The sequence below is a fragment of the Perca fluviatilis genome, chromosome 1, assembly GCF_010015445.1.
Source record: "Perca fluviatilis chromosome 1, GENO_Pfluv_1.0, whole genome shotgun sequence".
Lineage (NCBI taxonomy): Eukaryota > Metazoa > Chordata > Actinopteri > Perciformes > Percidae > Perca > Perca fluviatilis.
In genome coordinates, this window is record NC_053112.1 from 37,320,943 (window position 1) to 37,335,116 (window position 14,174).

The 14,174-nt window shown below is 42.3% G+C and overlaps 2 protein-coding genes across 3 annotated transcripts; one reads left to right on the forward strand and one right to left on the reverse strand.

Moving 5' to 3' along the window:
- Positions 1-5,811: 5,811 nt before the first annotated feature.
- Positions 5,812-7,987, forward strand: anapc11 (APC11 anaphase promoting complex subunit 11 homolog (yeast)). 2 transcript variants are annotated; one of them, XM_039816906.1, is made up of 3 exons: positions 5,812-6,015; positions 6,150-6,267; positions 7,669-7,987. In XM_039816906.1, the coding sequence occupies exons 2-3, from the start codon at positions 6,159-6,161 to the stop codon at positions 7,812-7,814; spliced, it is 255 nt and encodes an 84-aa protein (XP_039672840.1). In that variant the 5' UTR covers positions 5,812-6,015; positions 6,150-6,158; the 3' UTR covers positions 7,815-7,987. The 2 variants fall into 2 exon arrangements, with proteins under 2 accessions (XP_039672840.1, XP_039672831.1); XM_039816897.1 differs by having other exon boundaries at positions 5,812-6,267.
- A 3,121-nt stretch (positions 7,988-11,108) lies between these two features.
- On the reverse strand, positions 11,109-13,746 carry ppp1r27b (protein phosphatase 1, regulatory subunit 27b). Its single transcript, XM_039816865.1, has 3 exons — positions 13,302-13,746; positions 13,021-13,171; positions 11,109-11,944 (listed from the first exon to the last, which is right to left on the reverse strand). The coding sequence occupies exons 1-3, from the start codon at positions 13,546-13,548 to the stop codon at positions 11,821-11,823; spliced, it is 522 nt and encodes a 173-aa protein (XP_039672799.1). The 5' UTR covers positions 13,549-13,746; the 3' UTR covers positions 11,109-11,820.
- Positions 13,747-14,174: the final 428 nt, after the last annotated feature.

The following is a 14,174-nucleotide window of genomic DNA, read 5'->3' on the forward strand; positions in this document are numbered from 1 at the left end:
TCTGTGTCATCGCAAGCCGAGAAAGCCCTCTCACACTCCGCTGAGGTCGGGAGTACAGTGCGGCATGCAACGATAAGTTTGTTAAGAGTCTTCCCCTGAGAACCTTGAAGCTTCCAATCTCGGAATTCCTCAATAGCCTCGGTAGAGGATTCACCGAGGAGTTTTGCGAATTTCCCCACTTCGCGCTCTCCAAATAGCATTAGGTCTAACCTCTAAAGTGCTGTGCCAACACAGGAAAATCCTTCACCACAGCTTTAACAGTCCGGAAATTGCTTGCCACCCACCTTATGGTGAAGACTTTGCCGATTTTTTGAATCTGCATGTTGAGCTCTACAGCAGCATTCTCAAGCTCCCTTGCGTTTTTCGTGGATTGGTGGTACAGACCATGAAGCTTTGAAATGAAAATTTCAAAATGATTGCACCCTGCCACAACCTTCAAAGAGTCATTAACAGCTAATTCTAATTGGTGTGCCAGGCAATGCACACTCTGCAGTTGAGAGAAGTCTTGTTTAAGTTTTTCAATGAGTCCTGTATGCCTACCAGTAAGGACAGCGGCTCCGTCTGTGGCTATACTAATGAAGTTCCTTTTAAGAAATTCTGCCTCTATCCCCACCTTTTGAAGATTGTCTTTTAGCGCATCGTAAAGAGATCCTGCATCCACTTTTTCCAACTCAACTATGTCCAAAAAAACGTTCTCTACATCTCCATTACCTGTAACATCGCACCTCATGTAGATAATCATATAGGAGCGTCCATGCTCAGTGCTTTCATCCAGCGTTATGCTGATACGTGAGTCAAGTTTCAAGACATGGGAAACAAGTCTCTTTTTCATTTCATCTGCTATATGTTTCACAATAGCAGCACAGGAGTGATCGGAGCGGTGGGCAGGGCCCACTGTCGCACCATTAAGTTCATTAACAGTCATGATCGGCGTCATTTTGGCATGGGCAATCTCTCTTTAGCTACAGTGTACGCTGCCCTAAATGAGCTTGATGTAACGTCGATGGCAGCCAAACTCAGCTCTACAACTTTGGTGGGCAGAACATCTTTTTGTTTGAGTTCTGCTATTTCCACTGCTCTTTTATGAGTAAGGCTGTCACTGTGCAGGTAAATCTTCTTACATAATTGCTTTTGTAGTGGGCTACCGACGGTCCAATTAATCCATGCATCCGAAAGGTGCACCCCAGTCTTTTTTTCAAGAGAGTTTTTGCTGCCTGACAGGAAGTGCACCCAAGACCACTCTCACTTGTACACAGCCATAGATTTCTCTCCTTCCACGATCGCCACTGACTGAGCCCCCAGTTCTTAGGAAGGTGATGCAGGTGCTTCAGCTCCATCATATCAGTCCCGGACCCCGTCTATCCAGTCTCTTCGTCTCTGTCGAATTCCTATGAAGGTAAATATGGTGTAAAATGTGAGAGTTTGCAGAATAACAAAAAATCTGAACTTGTATGTTAAACTTTGCACTAAAAAAATATTCACACACGTGATCTGAATTTGAAGTCACACAAAGAAAAAAAACACATGAGAGCTTGTAAAAAAAAAGATCTGAACTTGTAAATTGAGATTTGCACTCGTAGAAAATGTTCAAACACCTGTATTCTGAATGTGAAGTCTCAGAAAAAATATTCACAAATGTGTAGATTAGACATGAACACAATTTTCAACACCTTTTCGCGGTACATTTGTGTAGCATGGCATACATTGTATTCTACAAGCTCTCACGTTTTGCATAATTGCACCATATTATTTACCTTCAGAAATTCCTCCTCAACGTCCTCGTCATTGGTAAGTGCCCCAGCAGCATCATCATGATGACTGGTTGTAGTAGCAACAACGGCCTCGGTAGAGCTAGTAGGTGCATGGCTAGAACTAGCTGTTGCTAGCATATTTTCTGATTCTAAATCTGCAACTCTTTTTTGTTTTTTGGTGGTAAAACCGAAACTTGTCAGGGCCGGGGATGAATTCGGCGCAGGTGGCCTTTTTTCCGGTGGCATAACTGACAGTGATATTTATATGTATTGGTATTTACCTCAAAAGCACATTAAGCTAAAAGCAAGGTCACTTCTTCAGACTTGCGAGTGCTGTGAAATCGATATGTGCGGTTTGCTCACGTAGCCTGGTGGTGTGGTGGTGAAGTGCAGTCATGCTGCGTTCATGAGCGTAGGGTAGGCTCAGGTCTACGTCCGTAGTAGCCTATATTTTAATTAATTCAACGTCTTTAATGGTAAGAGATCACACAGGGATGGATAATGAGCGTTGATTAAGATTAAATTACAATGCCACATATGGCAGACACCTTCAGATATGAGAGACCCTCTCAGATTTTTGACTTTGGTGCTTTCATGGGAGCCAGTCCTCACTCTAAGGGAGCTCGGCTCCCTCTGGCTCCCACGTAATTCGAACACTGCCGTAACTACACACACGGTAACCTCCACAGTCTCCGTAGCGTGAGGAATTCACAACAGTAACGAGTAACGATGCAGCACATACAAAATGTTTCGGAGTAAAAGTATTAAACTCATCGAAAATATGTACTCAAATAAAAGTGAAATTAGGAGAAAAAAATAATACTCCAGTAGAGTACAGCTACAGCCTTTTAGTACTTAAGTACAGTAGTGAAGTAGTTCTACTTTGTTACTATACAGCTCTGAGTACTTCGCTCCAGCGAGTTTTGTGGTGACGTCCTCTAGAGTCGGGAAGGGGTAGTGGGGCCTTTGTATCGCCTTGTTGAGGTCTCTGTGGTCCAGGCAGATTCTCAGCTTGCCAGTCTGAGGTTTTTCTACAACTCTGTTCTGTGGGCTCTGTCACTTTGCAGATCATGTTGCTCTCTTCCATCTTGTCAAGCTCCCGTTTCAGTCTATCTCGTAGAGCGATCGGTACTCTTCGGGGAGGGTATGCTACTGGTGTAGCGTGCGGCTCGACATGGAGGTTGCACTCACCTGGAAACTCTCCTATGCCCTGGAAGCAGAGATGGGAAGTAACGAAGTACAAATACTTCGTTACTGTACTTAAGTAGATTTTTCGGATATTTCTACTTTACTATTTTTTTTTGTGGCGACTTTTTACTTTTAATCCTTACATTTTAACACGAATATCGGTACTTTCTACTCCTTACATTTTTTAAATTGGCTCGTTACTTTAGTTTGGTACAAGAGGTCGTAATGTCGGAGAATAGCGCGGACACGCGCCTCACACCGCGAGCGGGCGCGTGCGCTACACAGAAAAAAGTGAGAAAAAAGAAAGAGAGACTGCTGTCCGGAGGATAATCAGTTGAGATGGTGTGTGTGCGTCCTTGAGAACTGTAAGTCGTATAACTTATGTTGTCAGTTCATTTAAGCCTGTTGTTGTATTGGTCTATAGTTCCTGCACAGTTAAAGTAGGTTAGCTAGTGATTTAGTTGTTTGTGTTCTTCACCTGTTAGCTAGGTTTCACGTTGCTTGTAAAGCATCAAAAGAGAGAAGTTGTCTCTGTCCGTGTTTTACAGACACACCGGGGGCGAAGTTTGAAACCAGCATCAGCTTTAAATACGGTCCTAATCTAGTCCTCACTAGCACGTTTCAAATAATTTCACTGGAGTTACCGTTATTATTTTTCACGTGATCAATACCCGTATTGCCCGGGGGGCTACGCTGTCCCTTTAGGGACATACACTCAGGATGTTACAATAGACAGATGGTTTATCCAATCAGCTAACCAGTATTTTCGCCCCTTCCCAAAAGTTCTCCAACGGAAAGTTCCCAGATGGATATGCCGAACAAATGCGAAGCAATCCATCTGGCGGAGTCAGGTTAGTATTGTTGTAAGAGTTGTCAGATTGATAGATTTAGGCTAGATGGGGAACAATTCAATTTCCTCACAATTTAGAGCAACCAAATGCAAATGCTGTCCAATTTAGCTGAAACTCATACTGTAACAATAAGTTCTCAAACACATTTACTGTATACTGCAAGGGTATAAGACTACATTTCACAGCTGTGGAATATGGAGCATGCAGGAGACAGACAGGGGCAAGAGCCTGCCAGTGCAAGAGGAAGGGGCATTAGATAGGGGGAGAGTGCAGAATATTTTCTTTTTTCTTGCACATATTGTACAGTAGTTCCTGATCATTTTGCTGTTGTATATCTTTTTTTCTGTACTGCTTTTTAGTGTCGAAACATGAACTGGAACACATGACAAGGTACAGGTCGCATGCTCTTAGTGTTTTTGTTGTTGTTTTTTAACCCAGTACATTTGCAAAAAAAAAGTCAGTAAATTTTTCAATCTGATACAAATGATTAATATGAGAGGCTAGTAGCAGAGTGGAGGATCAGAAATCTGCTCCCTAAATCAAAATCTATTATGCTCATCTTCTCACACCATTGATGGCCGTGTTGTGCTTTTTTTTGGCTAGGAGGGATGCCGCGAATCTTGAAAATATTCAGGTCAACGTCAGCAGCTCTGATGATGACATTTTCCACAGCAATTCGTCCCAGAATGAGGACACTGGTCTCCAGATCCTGCGCACCCCACCAGAATATGTGTCAGTCCAAGACAGCGATGACCAGAATGTGTAGTGTCAACTCAGAGTACAACAGGGACAAACACTCTCATTTTTTTTTCTTCTTCATATTATCTGCTTTTAGGCAAACTGAAAAAGACAATTTCAGATTTTCCGATAAGACTAACATAAAAATGCACTTAAAATAAATGACACTTTCACTTTGTTCAGTGTAGTTATTGAACTGGTGAAATTGAACTAACCTGGATTTATTTCAGTATTTATTGGTCTTATTATGGGTTGACCGATTTTTTTCTGGGCCAATACCGATACCAATTATTAGTAGTTAATGAAACCGATAACCGATATTTGGAACCGATACAGTATGCATTTACAGTAAAAATGAAAATATTTTAGTCAAAATTTACATTTTGGAATGATACAAACTTCCAACACAAAAGTTTGTTTATATGCTTTAAGCATTTATTTAGTAAAACTGAAACTTTAAACATAATACACATTTAAAAAAAGAATAAATAAAAACTAAAATAGCTTCCTGAAGTTTTAACATGCTATCAGCCTGCCCATTTAAAAAGTTATTTCAACAGGTAAAAAGTAGCACGTGGGCTATAATCTGTCAGCTATAGGCCATAAAACGTAATGACCCACACGAACACTATGCCACTTCGCACTATTGTAATTTTCATCCTTAGTAAATTATTTTGTATAAGCTATTGTATGTTTACTGTCTGAGTTTGTTTTTGTAGTAGAGGACACATCTAAGACGATTTTCTATCATGACAGGCAAACTTTTCTGAATCTGAGTCTCATGAATGAAATCAAGTAATTTTGAGGCATAAACAACCTTTCAGTGACAATGTAGAAGCGCCAATCACTTTTTGGCAAGCGGAAAAAAGGAATGGAATGGTTTTTCTCTCTCTCTCTTATTTCCTGTCTTCTTTCCAATGTCTAGAATGCCCCCAAAATACTTTTCAAAATGTATTACATGTGTTATCTTTTACCTATAAAAAATTCCCAACACCATACATAGAGGTGGAACAGCAGAAAGTATTCCTGTCCTGTCACTGTCCCATGAAATAAAAACAGCAGATAAAAAAGAGCAGAAATAAGCCAGCAATAAGCTAACTTGAGCATGAATAATATTTGTCAAAAAATCTAAATATTTGAATTGAAAACGTTATTTCTATTACTCTGTAATGTTTAGGCCTACGACATGAGGAATTCGTTTTTTCTTGTCATCATCTCAGTTATTTGCGCTTACCTCCTGACAACTGTGGAGGGCAGCGGTTTCCCTCCCTGCATACACAACCTGCCAGAATTTCAATAGAAGAAGAAGGAACAGTTTTCACCGGGTTTCTAAAATTCTACGTTACGTAGCTTTATGCTGTTGACTAACTGCCCATAACATGATTTGTAGTTTGCACAAAAAAACATTCTAACTTACTTCGTGTTGGATATCTTAAGGAACATTCGAAGCTGCCAAAGAATTTCTAATAAGGGTTTGACGCTGCCTAGTAAGTTAGCTTGCTAGTTAACATGGCGTGCTAGCTTCAGAAGTCGCCTGTCAACACATTAGCTTACATGCTAACGTTAGCTGCTGCTTCGGTTCATAGGGGAAAGTGTAATTAAGTGTTTCTGCTATTGTCAGACAAGGAGGATGAAGGTAAAGATCCGACAGTGGAACGGAGTGGCCTCTTGGTTATGGGTGGCTAATGACGAAAACTGTGGGATCTGCAGGATGCCCTTCAATGGCTGCTGCCCAGACTGTGAGTAGCGTTAACCAAGCTAACGGGATGCTATGGGTGAAAACGTTGTGCTATAGGCCTACGTGTATAGTAGCTGCTTGAAAATCTAGTACAGAACTTCTGCAGTTGGACTTTTTTAACGTCACTGCCTTTAACACTTTAAATACAGTTAGCAACACAGTAAGAAGGATTTCAGCATTAAAATGACTAACGTAATCCGTTCCTAAAAGAACGATAGGATAAAATAAAAGTATTATTGTACTAACACAACTTTATTTTGATATTGAAATTAATAATGCGTCATACTATGTTGTGCTGTGCTGTTATATCCATATGACCATCTACTGTAATAGCACACAACAGAATAGCACCAATTTGAACATTTTGGCTGATAACCGATATTAACATTGCGGTTATGGCCGATATTTTCTAATGTCGATCTTATCTGTATAAAAAGTTTCTATGATAATCCTATTTTGCACTGAAAAACACTGAATTAGAAAAACGTAATGTCTTTCTTTATTTGCAAAAAGCCCATAAAATCATTAAATATTATAATAATCATCGGTTGTTGACATTGGGCCAGTTTTGCTCAACGGACCGTTGTCGATGTGACTAACATAGACCGATATGATTGCCGATATATCGTGCATCCCTAGTTTATATACATGATCAATATTTTATCAATATTATATATTAAGCATGTTGACGCTCATGACAGAAGAGGCTAATTATTGGAAGAGAATACATAACCAACACGTGTAAACAAGGAAAGTTTTATATTGTTCTGACGATGTCGCTACACAGTTTATTTTATTTTGATAAAAACTATATCACGTCTAAATAAGACATCTGTTGCACGTTATGTGTAGTGTGGACAGGATTGGCAAAATAAATGCATTAACGGAATTAGTTGTTTGCAGTTTGCAATGTTAAATACTTGGATATGAATCAACAACTAAACTACTTTCACCGGAAGCGTTTACACAGTTTTATTTGGTATTTTCTGCGTGCATTTCCTGTCTACAGTGGAGGTGTTCAGACAGTGGAGCCTGCACCGGAATCGACTCCACAGTGAAAGTCTGCAGCCAGACCTCTCTTGGGCTTTTCCATGGTTTAGCATGTGATTTGGAAACCAAATAAATCAACATTACAGTTGAAAATTACAGAAAAGTACTGCAGATTGATTTAAATTTCAATACATTCCTTTAAAGATGATTTATAAACCTCCTTTTTTTTTTTTTTTTTAAATATATCACTAATAGCTTTCTTTCATTACAGTTAGTACATTGAACTGTAAGTTGCAGTAATGAAGGCATAACAGTATATTCCGTTAAGAATAAAATACATGATGGAAAATTGATGGTTAACATTCTTTTCTCACTATTGTAACTGAGTTGTGATATTAAACTTATTTTGCAGGTAAAGTGCCTGGGGATGACTGCCCACTGGTCTGGGGTCAGTGCTCTCACTGTTTCCACATGCACTGCATCTTGAAATGGCTGAACTCACAGCAGGTCCAGCAGCAGTGCCCCATGTGCCGACAGGAGTGGAAGTTCAAAGAATGAACCTGTGGAGTATGCCTGCAGAGACTCTTGTTGGGATTTCATTTTTATATTAGCTGTACATAACTATGTTTTTCTACTTCTCTATTTGATGTAACGCAAAGGACACTTGAAACCTACTGGATTCCGTTTGCCGATTTAGTATGTGATTAAATGGAAGGGGAAAAAAAAACCTACACTGTACTGTATGCTTCTTGCTTTGCACGGTACATGGGAGTGATAAAGTGTTTCATCAGAATGGTTGATTGCCCCAGAAGCCTCTGGCAGCAGTTTGAAGCATATGACCTGAATGTCAGCGTGCTGCTGACTGATTCTGACTTTAATCCCTCTCCATGAGATTAACCAGATTGTTTTGTGTTTCCACTAATGAACCTCAAGAGGCTCTTAAGTTGTTTCTAGATATGAGTCAAACTTTTCCTTTGAAATGGAATTGGGAGTTTTTATGTATTTGATAATTTTGGCTCAAATATCCATTCAGAATTCATCTTTTGTATCTTTAAAACTGCAATAGTTGATTTTTTTCTCTTTTTTTTTTTTTATTTTTTACCACTTGGGGGCAGTGGAGCAAGATGAAAACAACATTGATAGCGTTGTTAGCAAACAGCTCTCTTTTTATCTGTTCATCCGGCAGACACTTGGCATTCAATTCAATTTTATTTGTAGTGTCAAATCATAACAGGATTAATCGCAGGACACTTTACAGATAGAGTAGGTCTAGACTAAGGCATGGATGCCCGAGCCCGACGGTACCAGACGGGCCGGGTTCGGACAGATATTTAGAAATTATGGTCGGGTTTAACCTGACTCCTCCAGATGGATCGCTAAGCATTTGCTCGGCATATCCATCTGGGAACTTTCTGTTGGATATCACCACCTATGTTGTTGATAGACGGGCCAAAAAGGCACCATTTCAGGTTCCCGGTCCATTTTCCAAAAGAAGGATCCAAGAGTTTTTTCTCGCATTAGCGAGCGGCTAACAGAATTAGGGCTACCGCTGTCTGAAAATACTGGTTAGCTGATTGGATAAACCATCACTATCTATCACCACCTATGTTGGTGATCGACGCTTCTCGTTGCGTCACGACTAAACCCGCCTCAAAACAAACGCTGATTGGTCGGTCGTTTGGCGAACGGCTCCAAATTTTCTCTATCTCAGGATGCCAGATTGATCTGCGAGTAGAAAACTGGAGCTCGCGAGATCAGGACGGTCTCACCAGGCTAGGTCGGGTTAGGGTCGGGCACATCAGCGTGATAAGGCATTTGTTGTAAAATGGTGCTGCAGCTCCTTTAAGAGAGCTCTGTCTTTTGTGTGTGTGTGTGTGTGTGTGTGTGTGTGTGTGTGTGTGTGTGTGTGTGTTTGTTTTTTTTTTTTTTTTTTTTTTTTTTGTGTGTGTGTGTGTGTGTGTGTGTGTGTGAAAGTGGGCAGAAGAGAGATAGAGAAAGAGGAAGCAGATGTGTTGTATGCAACCAGAGCAGAGTTGGTGGAATAAGTAAGTTTTGTACACATTGTGTGTGGTGTCCAAAATAAACTCCAGACTGAAGTTCATTCATTGTCTCACCAGAAACGTGATTTTAACCCCGACATTATTCATGTTATAACGTGGGCCCTGGAGGTAACCAGTCTCCCTGGTTTTCTGACCACGGTCGGAGGCGAAGCGATCAGGAAAGGTTAACACGTTGAACATTTTAACAGCTTATTAACGTGCGCTTGTTGCCCCGTGTGCACTGATGCGCTCATCTGTTGACATTTCCGAATGCCTTCCTACAGTCGCTTAATGAAAGCTGGCTTTCCACACAAAAACGTAGCCTACATGTGTCATTAGTATGAGAAAAAAAATGATATTTTAACTGTGTCGGGCTCGGACACGGCTTTTCTGTCCAGGCTCGGACAGAAAAATTCGGCCCGATCCGGACTGTGGTCTCTAGACCACACTATAATTCACCAAGACCCAACAATTTTCCCCCAGAGAGCATGCATTTGGTGTGACATCTGTGGGGAAAAACTTTCTTTAAACGGGCAGAAACCTCGGACAGAACCTCGGTGGGCGGCCATCTGACGCGACTGGTTGGGACACAGACTCTGATACAGATATACTGTATAGAAATATGATCCATAATAATTACAGGAGTTGCTATGATGAAAAGTGGCAATTATAATAGTCTCGCATTGCCAGACCTTCCTTCACAGTGCTGCGGAGGAGGGTCTGGCTAGTCCACACAGCATTCCGGGATGGGAGAAAAACTTGCTCTGGTTTATTGGCATTTCTTTAAACCAATCACAATCGCCATGGGCAGCGCTAAGCGCCGGACAGAGCAACGGTGCCGCTGCAAAATCTCGGTAAGGAACTTGTTTTGGTGGAACGTGTACATTCAAAAGTAGTTTTAGTCGTGCAACAGAAAACTCAGATTGGACAAATAGTCTAGCTAGCTGTCTGGATTTACCCTGCAGAGATCTGAGGAGCAGTTAACCATAGTCCTCACAAATCCACCGGAGGTTAGAACGCCAACACATAGGAAGAGGAAGGTGACGGACATCCGACCAAAAAGAGCGAAATCTGGCAACGGTGCAATCCCGGAAGTGGAACGTTGTGGATATAGACTGCAATTGTAGTAACAATTAAGACAATAGAACTATGACTGGAAGTAACAGTAGTAGGGTGCAGGGCGTAGCAGGGCAGCAGCTGCATCCACAATCCAGGTGCCACCACAATCCAAGGAAATTTGCGAGGCGAGAAAACTTAAAAGACTCCGGGGAATAAGCTCCCAGGAGCTAAGTGAGTAACAAGCATGACTCGTGTGTGTCAAAGGAAGTCCTCGGCAGCCTAAAACTATAGCAGCATAACTATACTACTATACTATACATAGCTTGTCCAACTTAAACTGCCATCTTTATGCATTATAGTAGCACAATTGTCAGGGCTGATTCCTGAGAGGAGTATTGAGTGCCACAGCACTCTCCAAAGAGTGACAGAGAGAGGAAGAGAAGTTGGAAGGTGAACTTAATGCTTTGTCACTATTTCACTTTTTCAGGTAGTGTTCAGAGGGTTGATACTCTGAATGCTGCTGTAAAAGAGGGTGATGAGAGTGGTTTTTGTGGGCAGAAAAAAACAACAAAAGAAGATGATATTGATATTGAAGATGACCACCCTTGCTAGTAGGTGAACCTGTGCCAGAAACCTTCAGATCTGTTGACTTTGAGCTAAAAGTGATGCTCATTTAGATGTTTATGGCAGTGCTTTGATCAGTTTTGCTATCACACAGTGCTGGGACCAAAAGGAAATGGCAGACAAGCTGAAATTGTTTGATACACTTTTTTTTTTATTTTAAAAAGTATAAAAAGCCTAAACAACGACTAATGACTACAGTAAACTGAGTCCAAAAGTATAAAAAACGTTCAAACGTGTAAACATATTTGTTAGTAAGGCAGTCAGCCCACGCTAATGTTAGCTTTCAGGTGCTAATGAGCCGACGTTGAAACAACAGTTTCAAGTTTCACAGCGTTCAGAAGCGACATGCCAGATCAAATCAAAAATCTAAATGATTCCTTCAGTTCATTACAGCATGAAAGGACCAGAAGCTCCGGCAGAATACAGTCAATCTGTACTGCTGGAGATCAGGGGGCAGCCCCTGCCAGCAGAAGTTCCCTCCATTCAGGAGGCAGCCAATCGGCTGCCAGCCCTACGTCCGCCAGACATCCACAGCCTTCCTCCCCCAGAGCTCAGGCAGCTCACTAAAGCAGGATGCTGGACCGACTGTGTCCTTTTGTGTCCACCCCTACAGAACAGTCGGCTGACTGGCCAGTAGCATTCAGACCAGTTTGTGGCTTTAAAAGGCAACGTGATCTCAGTCAGGGGTGTAGCACAAAATTCTGGGCCCTGTAGAAAGGCATTCTCTATGGGCCCCTCCCCACATCCACAGGTATTCATTTTAGCATCTTTTTGGGCCCTTCCTCACCCGAGGGCCCTGGGTTCTCCGTCCCCCTTTCACCCCCAGTCCGACACCCCTGAACTCAGTCACTGATGGCCAGCCCGAAGAGCTCCTGCAGCTCCTTGTTGTCCAGCTCAATGAGGTCGGCAGGCTTCTCCCCGCAGTCGTTCTCCAGCTCAGGGTCGGCCCCCAGCGACAGCAGGTAGCTGCAAGAAACACAATATAAGCCCGCTTACTAAAAGAGATGAAATCGCGCTGCTTTGCCTCAAGTCTCTGCCATACTTCAGTGTTAGGAAGGCCAATGGATCCTCCAGCTTCTCTTACCTCTGTGGCGTAGGAGAGCTGTGGTGTGTGTGTGTGTGTGTACGTGTGTGTGTGTGTGTGTGTGTGTGTGTGTGTTGGTATGTGCTTGCAAATGTGTAAACATGTTATGTAAGCTGCTTTCTACTGGCTACTGCTTTTTTAAAGATTATTTTTTGGCCTTCTTAATTTAATTAGACAGGTAATGGTGATGACACGCAGCAATGTTTTTTTTCCATTTCTCTTTTTTTATGCTGCCTTTTTAAAGTTACTGATTTCTTAAACTGCACTGTAATTTTTATTCTTGTATTTCATACCTGTCTTATTCTATTTGAGTGGTTTTTACAATCTCTTTTTAATTGTTTGGACTGCTCTTTAATGTTTTAGGTAAAGCACTTTAAATTGCCTTGTTGCTGAAATGTGCTATACAAATAAAGCTGAAATAAATCGCCTTGCCTTGGCCAAAAGTGAAGGCTTTAAAGCGGTAACTACATAACTTTTGATAGATGTAACAACACATCGTTCCTCCTTCAAATGAAAAGTTGAATTCATAAGCAATAAAACGCAATCTTACTCAATTCAATCCCGGGAGTGGAACATCGTGGATATAGACTACAATTATAGTAACAATAAAGATAATTGAACTATGACTAGAAGTAACAGTAGTAGGGTGCAGGGCGTTAAGCACGGCAGCAGCTGCAACCACGATCCAGGTGCCACCACAATCCAAAGGTGACTTGGACAGCCTCACTTAGTCTGTTTGCTAGCAGTTCCAAACGAGCTAAATATTGCTCTATAATGTACATCACTAAGCCACTTTGCAGACTCTCCTCACTTTTTGTGTCGATGTTTCAGCATTTACCATTACAACAGTGGCTACAGTTTGAATACACTCACGTAGACTTGCTTTAAACTGAAATAGAGATTTGTCTAGTGACCTTTTGCTTGCGTAATGTAAAAACAAAATCAAACAGATGCTCACCGAGCAATGTGAGGGAAGCCGTCGCTGCAGGCCATGTGCAGTGGGGTCCACCCCTCCTCGTCCCTCTGGTGGATATCCGCTCCGTGGTGGAGCAGCAGCTTCACACACTCCAGGTTCCCCGACAGGACGGCCTCATGGATGGCAGCCATGCCTGCATACACACGGCAGTGAGAGATAACCATCAGTTCAGCATAGTACAATATCCTGCTTTAAAAGATTTGGGACTGCATAAGCGTTATTACTAGATCAGGGTGGTGTTACATGTTTCATGGGGCTCTCACCGGAGGGGTAGATGGTGTTCAGGCTGACTCTCCTGGCTCGGATGAAAAGTCCAATCCTCTCCAGCTCGCCGTGTCGCACGTAGTCCTGGAAAACAATGTCGTTTGGGAAGTGCACATTGCGGATTGGCTTCAGAGAAGCGGCGCTCTTGCAGCTGACTGGGACGCCACAGTCCCGGCTGTAAGCCTTGATTCCCATGGTCTGGGACACGGGGCATTTGTAGTACTTCATCCTGTTCAGAATATCCATTTACCTTTGGTCTCGCTGGAAGAAGAAAAAAAAACTGGTCAAATCCAGCAACACTTTTACGAATATTAACTTCTACTTTCTTCAAGTCTTCAGAAATCACAGTAGCTGTTTCCTGCAGAAGGATCAAGCAGTGCTTCTTAGTGTGGCTCTCTTGCTGTCCAGTGTCGTCCCCCCCGTGTATCAGCAGGCCACGCCGTGGGTCTCTTTATGCTCTCTGTCGGGCTATTTTTGGACGCGACACCTCACAGATCGAGTGGCGAGATTTGGAAGATGAGTAGCCCTCTGGTCAGGTCCCTCCAACTGGCATGTCACAAGTCTCTGATACAACTCACGTCTGCAGACACGACAGCCAGTAACCCCCGGCCTTGGTTGTCACACCCACATACCCAGATGCTGCCCACCTAAAGATAGTGGTGACATCCCAGAAGCTGGAAGGGGGGTGGAGAGGAGGGGGGAGGAGGACTTCTAGTAAACACCAGGAAGGATAAAAGCGGTTTTACTGCTGGAGTGTGTCGGTGCCAGCTGCAGGGGCAGCGATGGGTCAATGTGTAGGCTGTTGACCGTTAAGTGCACAGACATAAACAGTCAAGAAAGGCTCATGTCTTCATAGTCGTATTCTATCTTAA